The 15,411-nt window shown below is 34.3% G+C and overlaps 2 protein-coding genes across 2 annotated transcripts; one reads left to right on the plus strand and one right to left on the minus strand.

Annotated features, from left to right (window-relative positions):
* Nucleotides 1-2,526: 2,526 nt before the first annotated feature.
* LOC125868689 (uncharacterized) lies at nt 2,527-3,477 on the minus strand. Its single transcript, XM_049549281.1, has one exon. It carries the CDS (start codon nt 3,475-3,477, stop codon nt 2,527-2,529), a length of 951 nt encoding a protein of 316 aa, XP_049405238.1.
* Nucleotides 3,478-6,869: 3,392 nt separating this feature from the next.
* On the plus strand, nt 6,870-10,349 carry LOC125867362 (GTP-binding nuclear protein Ran1). Its single transcript, XM_049547832.1, has 8 exons — nt 6,870-6,982; nt 8,047-8,116; nt 8,462-8,518; nt 8,656-8,773; nt 9,193-9,282; nt 9,376-9,555; nt 9,646-9,723; nt 10,102-10,349. Exons 1-8 carry the CDS (start codon nt 6,980-6,982, stop codon nt 10,169-10,171), a joined length of 666 nt encoding a protein of 221 aa, XP_049403789.1. The 5' UTR covers nt 6,870-6,979; the 3' UTR covers nt 10,172-10,349.
* The last annotated feature ends 5,062 nt before the right edge of the window (nt 10,350-15,411 follow it).

Below are 15,411 nucleotides of genomic sequence, written 5' to 3' on the forward strand. Positions count from 1 at the left end.
TGAAGTTTCGTTCTTAAATCTTTATTATTGAAGTTTGATGAGTTTTTGAGGCGAGGGTTTGAGTTTGAGGGTTGTTCTTGAGAAGATTTGAGTAGATTTTCATTTACTTATGTTGGGTATACAAATCTAAAAGGGTTAGGAAGAGATCAATTGATTCTAGGCGAAATAGGGCAAAAAATCGAGAAGAAAAATTTGTTAGAAAGTTCTGGGGAATGGGTGCTGCAATGACGTTTATTGAGTAACTCTTAGGTAAACTATTAAACTAATAAGAGTTGTATCATCTAACTTCATTCAAAAATTAAACTGGAATTTTTATAGAATCAAATTAGAAAATCATTTCTATTTTGATCATTTCTTAGATTCTGTTGAATTGCATCGAATCCGTTTTCTATTTTAAAGTGAACACTTGGTTGATCAATAGGTATTTGGTGGTCTTCACGACAAGGATCAGGTCTATGTACTTTTTTTTTATGGGTAAGGTTTTGACTCTTATGAACTCTCATCCCTATGGTACTATGGCTGTACAGCTACAGTACCCTATGTCTGGTAGGAATTCCATCTCTTCTATAGTCATGCCTGTAGTCAGCCAGGGAGTGAGGTTGGCGCGTGGCGCCTGCAGTGCGTTAGATTTGGGCTTCTGAAGTTTGGGGTTGTCGCCCTGCCCCGTCCGTGTTTAATCGTTTGTTCCGTCTAAGTTCTTTTAAAATGTATCCTTGCTCTCTTACTGATTATAACTATCCAAACTACATTTAATCATTGAGAAATCCGTATATCCAAATCATAATTCTTGAATTCACATTTTCAAATTCAAGAAAGAGTTAAGAGTAAAGTTCGAGGGAGTTCTTTTGAGTCATTTTTGAGAAGTCTTCTGCAGACTTTTAAAGTTTGTTTTAAGACTTGAGTACTTGAGTATGAGGATGAGGAGAGTTGAGTTTCATTTTTCAAAATGAATATATGGGAATAAACTATTCCCAAGAGTAAATGTTTTACATTTAAAATAAGAGGAAACTTTGATTTCCAAGTGAGTTCATGAGGAGTTTTTGAGCACTATCTCTTTTAAGAGAACCATTTGAGTAATAAACTCAAAGTTTGAGGATGAGGAATAAACATATGAGCATGAATTATATTATTGGGAATAGTATTGAGAACCAATATGTGGATGAGTTCAGACAACTTAAAGTCCTTATAAACCATGTATGCCAACATAGGTAATGGGTCATACTTTTTAGATGATTCCTTATTGCTTTTTATGTATAACTTAGTGAATCCACTTAGTTGAGGATGTCTTATACTCCGGCAAGGTATATGACAGTTCTGGCAGCGTAGGCGATACATTGTATCCTTATAGCTCATAGTGATGCTTGTCGGTTAGAGAATCTCCCAGTTAAGAGTAAAAGAGTTATTATCATATTTTTAAATACATTGAATTATTATCTGTTGTTTTAAAAGCTTTCTTTATAATACATCTTTATTGTTGCTTTTATATTGAACTGAGTTGAGTATTTCTGAGTTTGAGTATTTTTGAGTATCCTTGAGTTGTGATGAGGTCAGTATGTTCTTTCCTTTTTATCAGTTCAAGCTTATGTATGTGTTTTAGAGTTCCCCTTGCATGCTTGTACATTCCATGTACTGACGCCATTTGGCATGCATCTTTTATGATGCAGATACAGGTAACCAGTGTCATCAACAGGCGCTCCGTTGATACCACTTGCAGTCCAAAGTTGCTTTGGTGAGACTCCTTGCTTCCGGAGGATCCCCGTTTACTTTTCAGTTTTGTTAAGAAGTCGTGGGTCTTTTTTTGACGTCTATCATAGTATTTAGAGGTTTCGTAGATAGTAATATTTTGAGGACTCTTTTTATTTCCATTACTAAATGTTTAAGACTTGAGTTGCCTCTTGTGGCCAGTTGAATGTTTTCTTTATAATATTCTGAGTTATCTATTTTGAGACTGTTTGAGAAAATCTTTACTTTTGAGTTCATCTAATGTTGAATAAGTCTTCCACTGAGTATTGAGCCAGATCAAGGGTCAATCAGTGGTGGAGGCAGGAATTCTATCAAGGGGGTTCAAAAAAAATTAACCACGCTAATATTATCCATAAGTAAACGGGTCGGGTCATGTATGCACGGATTGATTAACAAACGGGTTGACAAAAAAATCCTTAGTTCAAATAATTTCTTACAATTACAACTTATCTTAAGAAACAAATCTAAAGTACATATCTATAAAATGATAATAATGTAGCACATCTCATTCAAAAAGTTCTACAAGTTCTTCAATTACTTTAGAATTCTCTTCGGCTCCTGAAAGTGCAAATGGAGAGTAAACACAAATTTAACATTAGAAAGACTAATAAAAAACACAAATCAAAGCGAAAATACTATTTCTTCACAAAAATTCTTTTTGGCAGAAAATGACTTCATTGCATTACAAAACTACACAACCTTGAAGGGAGGTTAAGAAACCAAACATGCGGATAAACCTATCAAAACATAGTTTTACATTTGAAAATACAACTACATACATTTTTACAATTGTATTCTACGAGGTTTCATATCTTGAAATGTCTTAATAATAACATCATTAGAAATCTTATCAAATACATCTTTTTCTAAATAAGGCACCAAACAACCACTAAAAAAATCATCACTCATTTGACTCCGCAAGTCATTCTTGATAAACTTCATTGCCGAAAAAACTCTTTCAAAGGAGGCAATGGCAACTCGTAAAAGTAGAGCAAGTTTCACTAAGGGAAATACAAGAGGATAATTTGAATGTTTCTTTGTCTGAACTAATCTTTTGGAAAGATCACAAAGTCCATTTAGATCGGAGAACCTTTCATCAACATCACGAACATCAACAATGTAACTTGCAAGTTGATTCTCAAGAATACTCATATTGGATTCATCAAAGTCATCTGGATATAACTCAGCCATAGTCATTACTTTTCTTATGTCAAAACTTGAAAATGAGTTAATTGGATTCAAGCAAGCAATTCTATGGAGCAAATCGGTAGTCACCTCATCAAAATGGTCATTAAGTTCTTGAAGTTGCCAATCAATGATATTGCAAAACACTTCAACACGATAATGATGTAAGATTGTATTGTTAGCAAGTTTCCGTCGTGATCTTAAAGAGCTAACATATGGCTCCTCAAAGTTAGGTATCAAAACATCATGTTTGATACAAAATGTAAATACCTTGGCAATAAGAGAATCCCATTCATCATCTCTTAAGACTTGCAACCTTCTCTTTACTACTTCAACAAGTAGCATGGAATTTGCAATATCTTGCTCTTTTTTTTGTAAGCATTTATTAAGCTCATTTGTGATTGCTAAGACATCTCTCATCAAATGCAACATAAACGCAATCTCAAATGTTTGATAAGCTTCAAGATGTCTCATTGCCTTGGCTCTTTCATCCATACTCCTTGCGTCAAGAGCAAGTGATTCAAGAACCTCAAGAATAGAGCCAAACATAATAATAAAATTGTTAAAGGATTTATAATGAGATCCTCAACGAGTATCACAAGCTCTTGAAAGACCAAGTTGTTGATTCAAGCCCCTACCGGTTGTAAGTTCACACATATCTAATGCCACTTGAATTGTTGATTTTTGAGAATCTCGTAAATTATCCATACACTTAAAAGAAGATCCCAATACATTAAAAATATTTGAGATCAATACTACAAGTTTTCCCACTTCAACACACTTTTTAGAGACCCCAACAAGAGTTAGTTGAAGTTGATGAGCAAACCAATGGATTGAATGAGCCGATTTACTTTCTCATCTAATCAACATTTTAAGGCCATTGATCTCACCTTGCATATTACTTGCCCCATCGTAACATTGTCCACGCACACTTGATGGACTCAAAGAATGCTGAGCAAGTAAATTAAAAATTGCCTCCTTTAAAGATGAAGCACTAGTATATCTTCAACATGAACAATGTCAATAAGCCGCTCCATTACAAATCTCATTCTATCAATATAACGAAATATGATAGCCATTTGCTCCTTGCGTGACACATCAAAGGATTCATAAACTAGTAAAACAACAGAGTCACCATTTAATTCCTCAAGAATAGCTTTAACGGTCTCTATCGTACATGCACTCACAATATCTTTTTGAATCATTGGAGAAGTCATTTGATCATTTACAAGAGCATGTTTCAAAACATAATCACGAATTTTATCACATTTTTTTGAATACTATGAGAAAATTTCAAGAAAGTTACCCCTACTAAGTGATGATTTAGATTCATCATGACCTCGAAATGCAAATCCCCGACTTATGAGAAGTCTTACTACATCAATCGACGCACTTAAGCGCATATAATATCCATGCTTGAGTTGATTAGATTGCCTCTCAAATGCAAATTGAATAGACCGGGGTTGTTGTAGTAAATCTTGACATTTCTTTTTTGACTGATTATGTATGTTATTCGGTAGACCAATATGTTTGTCAAGACCACCCTTTTTGTTCCAACTCTTAAATCCTATAGTTGAAAATGTCTCCCCTCTTCCTTGATTAGTGTTATGATCTTTAAAAAGATAGCAATACAAACAATAGACTACATCTTTACTAACACTATACTCCAACCAATCGTGATATATATCATCAAACCATTCATGATTAAAACGACGCATTGATCCAAAAATATTTGTTTGAGGATACTCTTGCACCGCCAAACGAGGTTGACAAGGACCATTCAAAAGGTATGCTCTTCTAATAACATCACGGTGGTTTGGATGATAGTTCAATATTGATGTTCTTTCACCAGGATCAAACATTAAAGAACTCAAATCAAATTCTTGAGAAGAATCTAACGACACTTCTGAATGATTAGTATTTTCTTTTTGATTAGATTGACTATGACTTTGAGAGGCTAAAGTTGATTTCGGTACTTGTGTAAAATACTTCTTCACTGAATATTGAGACTGAATCGTAAAATAAAAATTTAGTCAGAACTTACAAAAAGTAAATATACAATAAGCACCAAAACAAAATTATAGACAATGAACAAAAGTTTGAATCTCATAAATAAAAGTTAATATCTACTAAACAAATGTTGAATGTCCATAATAAACATATAAAATCAACAAATAAGCCCAAACAAATAAAATTATATCTTTCATAATCAGTGAATAGAATTGAAATTTTCATATGAAAAATAAAAAATTGTTAAGAGAAGTGAATATCCGAGTTCAATCAGCTAAATAAAATAGCACATCAACAAATACCAGAATCAAAGCATAGAATTCTGAAAAAAAAAAAGGAAAAAGAAAACTTACAGAGGTTGCCATCACAAATAGAGCCTGAAGGAGAGAATGAAATTAATCCACAGAGTACCACCACTCCTTCACCAGCGGTAGCAAGCAGCAGGCAACAACATCAACAGACTTGGTTTTCAATGTCTCTAAATTTTCAATGGTTGAAAATTTCTCTGTTTTGCTGATTTTCTTTGTTAGGATAGTTTCCAATTTTGTAATTAGAAAGAATGATTTAGGGCTTTAGGCTTTGTTGTCCTTTAGTGGACATGGGCTGATCTGGGCGTTTTTTGCCCCTTTTGTTTAATAAAAATGGGCCTAGCCTATCTTTAACTAAAAATAAAAATAAAAATAAGCTTGCAAAATCGCTAAAAATTATAACAAAAGAATGTTGTTGCCTGGAATCGATCCCGCGACCCAAAGCTCACTTGAGCGAAATCTTGAACCCCCTCAACCATTGGGCTACTCTTTTGATATATATTCAGGTGGTTCAATTTTAAATATATACATGTACATAAAAAAATCAATCTTATATATATAGTGTAATTTTTTTACCGAGGGGCTCGAATGACTCCTCTGGAAACACTGTACTTCGGCCCCTGGGGCCAATAATGGTTCTCGAGTGCCGGCCACGTCCAGGGTGTAGGCTCGGAGCGTGACAGAAAGTCACAATGAGCAGAATAGTTTAGCTAAGTCGTAAAGCGCATGACCAAGATGATATTCTTTCGCTATTAATTAAAAGTTAGTAAATTTTTCTAATTAGCTTTACACACTTGTTTTCTTTGTCGATACATAAATAGATTAATACTAATAGTGATGAACAACAAGCTGCCAGACTTCTCGGTTTTGCTCTTCCAAGGAACCAATATTAGAGTTTGGTTTATTACATATTCTCGGCTGACTAATCATAGATATAGTTTCTGGGCGTTGAGAAACTCTCTGTTGCGCGAAAATGTGGTTATTATATTCAACCGACGACAAAATTAGCAGGTGTACTTTATAAAAAAATTCCTCAGCTACGCAAAATTGTATATAAGATTCAATGAGGAATTTTGGTAAACACTTGGCGGCTAAAGCTTATTTACAGGGTAAGAGAAAAAATAAAACACATACAAGAAAGACAATAAGCGACAAACCACGAAGAAGAAACATAGAACTCACAGTTATAGGAGCAAAGCGCTCACCCGAAAATTTTATGCACAAGCCGAACTATTAAGAGGTGCGAAGAAGGTAAACAATTTCAACAGAGATGATGAATGATGGAGTTGACCAGAGGAAGACGAAGTGACGAGATAATAGCTGTAAAAGATTTGGGCTACACGTGGCAGGCAAAGCTATATAATTGGAAAGATCGTAATGCCCTTTTTGACGACACAAACATGTTGAGGAGCTGTGTGCTTATTGTCATTTATCATATAGTAGAAGTTAGCTTAAAACTTATAAAAGCAAGACAAATATAAATAAAATTTTAAAATAAATTTTAAAATTATTTTATTTATTTTCCGACACAAAAAAATAAGATAGTAGACAATTTTGAAATTAAAAAATTTGGTATCTTTCTAGAATATAAAAAAGACCCCAAGGCGTCAAGTTTAAGCAAATTTCCCCAATTTATAAACCCTACGCATTATACTTTTTCTTCTCTCAAAATAAACCCTACCGCTCTCTCTTGCGAAGCTTTGCTGCGATTTTTTCTTCTCATCTTTTCGACAATGGTGAGTAAAGTTTCAATTTTTGTACTCCGTATGGCATTTAATTTTCATGTTTTTTTAATAGAATTGGAATTGAGGTGTTTATACGATTTGTTGATTTATTGTGTGTTTGAGCTTTGATTTGGACGAATTTGTGCTTTTCGGCTTTTAGTTGTATGTTGTTCTCTTTAATTTGGACAAAGTATTTATCTTAATTGAAATGAGGACTGTTAGATACAGGAAAATTTGTGTAGAGGATGCGATTGAGTGTTTATCGAATTTTTTTTTTTTTTTTTGGTCAAGTTGTTCCTTTTCTTCGTTTATAAGTTGGATTTAGCTTTTCTTGGATGAGTTTTGTATAATCGCAAAGTATTTATCAGTATTGAAATGATAACTGATCTTAATTTAGATGAGATTTATAGTCGACCCTGAATAGTCTGAGATTGAGGTGTGTATACACTTAGGATGCGTATCTGGGGTAGGATTGGGCAAAATCTGAATTTTAAGATTTGTATTTATATGGATCCGGGTATAAATACATATCAGCTAAAAAAAATCAAAATTATTAAATGGAGCTATAAAGGTATTCTTTATTTTGAGATATAGCCTGTGGAAAACTTAGATGGTATGTTGTAGAATTCAATCATTAATTCTCCAAGATGGGAGTTAAGAAACATAAATTAATTGTTAAAAACCCGCATGCTAATAATTAATTTAGAAACTATTCCTTTTTTTCTATGAGAAAGAATGCATTTATAAATAGTAAATGTTGACCAAGAGGAAACGCTTATAAGGATTGGAAGTATGCCATCTTCCATGTCTTATATATGCTTTATCTTTTATTTTGAGAAATCAAAATCCCCACCCCCATACCCCGTGTCATGTCGACGGGAACAAATCTCAACTTAGGTTTGAGATTGAGGTGCTTATACGCTTTGTTGAGTTTGTCTCCTTTTTTTTCTTCTAGGAAGTTGGTTTTTAACTTTGATTGAAGATGTAGATGAGTTATATTTGGTATGTGATCAGTGTTGGATTGTAACTGTTTTGGCTGATTTCTTGTGGTGGTGTTCATGAATTTATTATTACAGGCTTTACCAAACCAGCAAACTGTAGATTATCCAAGCTTCAAGCTTGTTATTGTGGGTGATGGAGGAACTGGTATGTTTCTATGTTTAACTGAGATTTGTTTCTAGCGTCTTTTGTTTCAAAGAGAATATCAGTATTAACATTTGATGTCGTGCAGATATTTTGTTTTGATTTCTTCATTCATTTGAAAAACATTATTGACTAATGAGAAATTTTGATTTGTAATGGTTTTATATGAGAGTTATTTCAAATAGTGAAGTAATCATTATGAGTTTACACTGCAAATTTATGGGATAACTGTTATTTGTTGTATCCATTCTGATCTTTGTAAATTGAAGTGAATGTTTCATTGAGATCGGTGGCTTGCTTCCTTTTGTTAGAGTATCCTAATGGTTCCTGTTGTAAATGGATTTCCAGGAAAGACAACATTTGTCAAAAGGCATCTCACTGGTGAATTCGAGAAAAAATATGAACGTAAGTTTTTGATTTCCTATACTGACAGAAAGTCTTTCGATAATTTGGGTTGTTATCGTATTCAATAGGCTTGCTCTGTTTCTTATTTTGTTGGATTCTCATGAGTCGATTATTTATTAAATTTCATTTTCATACAGCCACTATTGGTGTGGAGGTTCATCCACTAGACTTCTTCACAAATTGTGGGAAGATTCGGTTTTATTGCTGGGATACAGCCGGACAAGAGAAGTTTGGAGGTCTCAGAGATGGTTACTAGTAAGTGGTTCTAGGCAGTTTAAAACCTTTAGTTTCTGCAAGTCTCTGCTGCTCGATGGATGTTATTTCTGATGAAACGCTTTTACTATCATATCCTAATAGTTTGTAAAGTTCAAACTTCAAAGTTTCCAGAAAAAAGAGATATCAGAAATTAGGTGGTTTGTTCTGACTGTGTAGAATAGTTGATGACATGTGTTGTTATTCAGAAAATGCCACTATTTGTATTTCTAGAATGTGGTCTTGTATAACTGTGCTCACACTTGCATCTCTTTTAAGCTGAGATATCACATTTGAACATATACCTTGCTATTCCTTTTTATGTCAATCACATGGATGACTGCCTTGCCATTAGTTGTCTTGGTTGAAGCTTTTGGTGACTGTATTTTGGCTTCTCATATTTCTCTACGTCAATCGTGCAGCATTCATGGGCAATGCGCAATTATCATGTTTGATGTTACAGCTCGTCTGACCTACAAGAATGTTCCTACATGGCATAGAGATCTTTGCAGGTGAGGAACTCTTCATAGACTGCCAGCATTATACTCAACTTAATTGATGATATGCAATTGAATCTGAAATGGCTTTTCCATTGCTTCTTCCAGGGTTTGTGAAAACATACCCATTGTTCTCTGTGGAAACAAAGTTGATGTCAAGAACAGGCAGGTTAAGGCTAAGCAAGTTACCTTCCACAGGAAGAAAAATTTGCAATACTATGAGATCTCAGCAAAGAGTAACTACAACTTTGAGAAGCCTTTTCTGTACCTTGCCAGAAAGCTTGCTGGGTAATGCTTATAAATATAAATATATTTCCTGTTTGCTCAAGCCATATGTACTGTTGATGTATTGAACCTAATTTCTTGTCCCATTTGTAGGGATGGTAATCTTCACTTTGTGGAATCACCTGCACTTGCTCCCCCAGAAGTACACATTGACTTAGCTGCACAGGCACTGTAAGATATCTGTGTACTTTTGGTGCTTCATTGTTTTGTGCTTCTGCTAATATCGACGTTTTATATGCGTATTCCATAGGATTGAGAACTGTCATCAAGTCTCTGAAAAATATCAGATATTCACTGCTTAATACGAATAATAAAGTTAGACAATGGCCATTGCATCTTAATATGTTTATCATAGTTAGAACTGTCGATTTTGATCATGAGCAACCCTTGTATCTTACAGAATAGGAATAAGTATTAGGTTCCTGTAGGTTTAGATCATGCAAGTTTAGTCTGTTGCTTGCTGTCTCTGTGATGTGGTAGGTTCCTTGTGCTTGAAATTTTGTTCTCGTTGTACTATTTCTAATTTTTAACCATACTATGTCTATTCAGGCATGAAGAAGAGCTTCAACAAGCCGCTAATCAGCCACTTCCAGATGACGATGATGAAGCATTTGAATAGAAGGCATAGCTCAGAGCGGATCAGTTTCACTGTTGCACCTTTCCATTTCCTTGTCCTTAAATTTTCTATATTTGGAATTCTGTTTTTGTGGTTTGAGGATTTATTTGCTGCTTCCTTGTATTATTGATTGGTTATTAGATATGTTTGTCTGGGGCCGTGAGGCTGTGTTGTATTAGATTAGATAGTGTTCTATTCCGGTCCTGGTGTAAGTGCGTACATTGTCGAGGCTCTGTTTTGAGCTTGTTATAATATTACTTGGTAACATATTCGACAATTTTTTCTCTGAAAATATTTAAATGTTAACTGATTGTGAATAGTGATGGTAACTAGTTTGTTAGTGTTTTCAGAAAGTCTTAACCTTGGATTCAAAATATGATAAGCAGTAGGCATTATGGTTTGGTGTTAACACTGGTGTGGTTGTTGTGTTATCCCAATACAATGAAATGTTTTTATAACTTTTCGTTTGTATGACATGATATTTTACCATTTATTCCCTTTCAGGATTTAGTCGGGGTTTTTCAAACTTCACTGCTCAATTCGTTCATGTGTAGAAAGTCAATTGGATTACTCTGAATGCATCTTTTTTTGACTTTCTTGTCTTGGTGATAGTGAACATCTTACTTGAAGACTAGAAGTATTTGATAAATGATGAAAAAATAAATTGAAATAATACTGAAGTGCAATTAAAACTTTCAATTGCAATTTCAGAACAAATTTACTTTATTAATTAATGTATTGAAGTGGCTACAAGCAAACATGTGTTGGTTGACATGCTTACTTGCCCACATAGAGGTTGTTTAGCTATTTCTATATTAATAGCTTTAGGCTTGTGTTACGATCCAGAAATGGACGTGATGATACTTGTCTAATTCCACCAAGACAAGTCAGCCTCAACCCGACAGAAACGAAAGAAATGCGGAAATATAAAGTAAGAACAAGATAAAGCGGGAAACTTATTCTTTCTATTAAAACTCCCAAAATCTGGTTGTCACATGTACAAGCCACTAAATACGTAAAGTGCAGAATTGAAATAATTACAAGTCTCAACCTTTGTTCCTCAAATAGAATAAAATATAAAGAAAATGAAAAAGAGGGTCCGCTGGGATGGCAAACAACTACCTCTCAAGTCCTTCAACAAGCCTCGGAGAGTAAGAGAAGAAGAGCAATCATGCTATATCGGGCTCGGAACCTACACAACTGTAGAGTAAGGAGTGAGTACCAACAACACAGTACCCAACAAACAACTTAATAAACAAGGCATCTAGCTAGAAACCGAATATTCCTTTCATCCCAACCGAACCTCCTCAAACTACAATTTGCACATAATACATAGATCACAAGGTTCAATATACACAGTTCAATAGTCATAATCCAACAACCAACCCGAATCAAGTAAGTCAATCTCAATGTCAAGTAGATCAATCATACATAACAAGTGCATCAATCTCAATATCAAGTAGATCAATCACAAGTAATAAATACATCTATCTCAATTCACAAGTAAGTCACACATAAACATCAAAATGCATCAGATCACAATAATCAATCTCTTTAACAGTTCATAGTCAAAATCATGAACTTATGCATGAGTTCATGTAAAATCAATGGAAAAACATGTAATTGAGTCAAAATAATCATAACGAGATCAAAATCAAATAGTTGAATCAACACAATTAGAACCCATGAAGAATTGAATGAAAACCTAATCAATTTGATGAAATTGAACTTGGAGAATTGAGAAATCTTTAGCGCTCAGTGAATGGAAGCCATTGATAAAATCCTACATACCTTGATGATCAAATCCCAAAAGCAATGGGAGGAATTGGAGACTTGAAGCTTGAAACCCTAGTCTTCTTCTTAGACTTGAGAGAGAATTGAGAAAGATGAATGTGGATGGGATTTGAGGATTTTAGTGAATGAGAGAATTTGGGTAATTTTAGGGGTAGAAGGATAATTATAGGACTTAGAATTTGGGTCAAAACGACATAGTATAGGTATTAAATACAGAGGAAAAGACCTAAATACTCTTAATAAATAACCGTCGAACAATATTAGTATTAAATGCATCGGAATGTCATTCTCTTTCACCCTCAATTGGTGATAACCCGACCAAAGGTCAATCTTAGAGAAGTAACTCGCTCCTTAGAGTTGATCAAACAAGTCGTTAGTCCTTGAAATAAGAGACTTATTCTTAATTGTAACCTTATTCAATTATCAATAGTCAATGCACACTCAAAGAAAACCATCCTTCTTTCGAATAAACAACACTGGAGCACTCATGATGAGATACTCGGTCTAATAAAATCCTTATTCAACAAGTCCTTCAATTGATCCTTTAATTTGTTAAGTGCTATTGGGGCCATACGATAAGGAAGGATAGAAATAGGCTGCGTATCTAGGATAAGGTCAATATCGAAGTCTATTTCCCTTTTGGGAGGAATATTGGAAAGCACTTCAAGAAACCCATTTACAATCGAAACAGACTCAAGAGTATGGGGTTTCAAAATCTATATCCCTAACCCAAACAAGATCATAAATGCACCTATAACAAATCATCCTCTTAACCTTTAGGAAAGATATAAACTGACCTTAAGAACATAATTTTCCCCCTTCCCATGACATGATAGGTTCATTTGGAACCTTGAATGTAACCAATCAAGTTCTACAATCATGGAAGTATAACATGTGTGAAGCTAATCCATCCCAAGGATAACATTGAAATATAACATATCGAGATCTACAAGATCAACATGAGTGACTCTATGAAAAAGGAAACAAGACAATTTCTATAAACTCTCCTAGTAACAATAGAATCACAAATGGGAGTATAGACATAAAAGAGATAAGAAAGGATTTCGGGATCAACATCAAACCTCATGGCCATATAGGGAGTAACAAACAATAAGGTATCACCCGGATCAAGTAAATCATAAACATCAAGGTGAAAGTCTTTCAACATAATAGTCACAACACTTGAAGAATCCTCGTGATCCTGTCAAGTCTGAAGAGCATAAAATCTATTTTGCTTCGGAGCACCAGAATCGGAACCACTAGGCTGAAATTGCCTTCTTCATCGTAGACAATCCCATAATTTCAACTATCTTATAAACCTCATCAATGAACTCTTGAGGATCCTCATCAAACTCAGAACTATGAAACTCCGGAGGGATTATTCGAGTGAAGTCCCTTATTCTTATCGCCACCATACCCATATTTGGGTTCACGGGAGCAATGGACTCTCTATTATTTTAGGACATCATAGATTGAGACCACACTTGAAAAACGGCTCGAAACTCGACATGAGTCACTTTATTGGCCAATGAATCGACCCAAACTTGAGAAACCTTGAGCTACACATTCTCACGTAAGCTCTTCGAGGGGCCATATCCTAAAAAGCATCAGACAAGATTTAGGAGAATGATCTTTATAGAGATAGACTTTATGGCACGACTTTAGAGTAATGAAAGAAGTGAAGTTTACTAATATTTTTGTAGCCAATTATTCATAAATATGGCGAGCTTCACAGTCATAACAAGACTCTACTCAACGGACTTGTCAGACATCCTAAGGCCTTTTCTAAAACCTTGTGCTCTGAATACTAAGTTTGTCACAACCTAAAGTAACCCTAGACGTGACATGACGTATAAGACTCCAATAGGACCTACACAAGCCACTTGACATACATACAACACAACATAATAGAAAATACGAGAAGAAAGTCTCATATCATAAAATAATTTGACATAAAAGTGAAAATCTAATCATAGTCTTGACAATCACTTCTAGTAAATCAAAATAAGTGGTCGATACATAACCGTACACCATATATAATGTCTGAAAACTAAAACATAAGAAAGCAGGGTAAATGCGACATGGTCCTCGGAACACGAAGACTCACCAACTCTTCAAACTTTAAAAGATCACACAAATAACCACGAGTAGAAGAAGATGAATCATGACACCCTATATTACTAGACATTGTAGGCACACATATGCATTAATACATGAAATGTACTAAATATGAGGGATATGCATAAACGTAAAACATGATTATAAGAGGATATAAATGAAAACATGATATGCATGACCAAGCTAAATCATAGTAAAATCTTCTAAAGAAGAATCATACATCATGAACATGGTCAATGTATCTTAAAATGATATTGAAAGCTTTATAGACCTATAAGAACAACTTAGTTCATTTTGTGGGATATTTACTATTAACCGACATAGACCACGTGAGCTATAATGCAAAATCTAGTGTCTTGCCCCCACACCAAAAAAGATGTCCTTGCTTGTCAAGACAAATACCTTAAGCTTCTAGTTTAGGTGGATTCACTAGTTATGTCACTTAAGAAAATCTTACAGGGGCACTTAGTTAGGGACAAAGAGATTGCTACTAGAGACCCGACCTCTACTAACGGGAGAGACTCTATCTCAATATCCTCTTGATGTTAAGTAAAATTCCAAACAAATAGTCATATTCATAAAATATCATCATACATGAAAAATACAATTAAATTAATAATCCAAGTTTAAAATATCATAGAGTAGCTCATTAAATCATGAATCAAGCATGTGTGAGAAAACCATTCACCAATCATGATTCCTTAATATGTGAGAAAATTATTTCACAATTCCATTGATGCTTATCTTAAAGCAACCTATGTCATAAAATATTCCTTTACATGAATCATGAATAACTTTCATGAAAACACATAGATTCATAGCTTCTCCATAAATTCATGCCTTTAAGAGTTCATAGCTAAAATCATGAACTAATGCATTAATCTAACATACCAAAAATTTCTAGGTTAAGGCTCGAATCATTCTTAGTTTGTGAATAATATTATACCGAGTGATTCTAATTTAAGGTCACTAGATGTAACACCTATGTTTTCAAAAAAGAAACTTGAGAGAAATTCGTTCAAGTAAGCCACCAGTTTATAGTTTTGGGTCAACTTCAAACGAAAATATATTTCAGCACATAAAGAGTTAGGTGGACCATGACCTATTAATTGAAGGTCTTTGAGTTCTCTTTCCAACGCCGCCAAGTTTGCTAAAATTCAAGCTTCGAGTAAAAAGTTATGGCTGTTTGAGTGAAGCCTCTTCATTTAAGGCATTCCATCTATTTTAGGAAAGGGTATTTTGGTCTTTTCATTTTACCACTTGTCTTAGAACGTTTTTACTAACCCAATTAAGGGTTATTTTAGGCTCTAAATCACCCATTCACGTTCCAA

The sequence above is a fragment of the Solanum stenotomum genome, chromosome 6 (assembly GCF_019186545.1).
Source record: "Solanum stenotomum isolate F172 chromosome 6, ASM1918654v1, whole genome shotgun sequence".
Taxonomy (NCBI): Eukaryota; Viridiplantae; Streptophyta; class Magnoliopsida; order Solanales; family Solanaceae; genus Solanum; species Solanum stenotomum.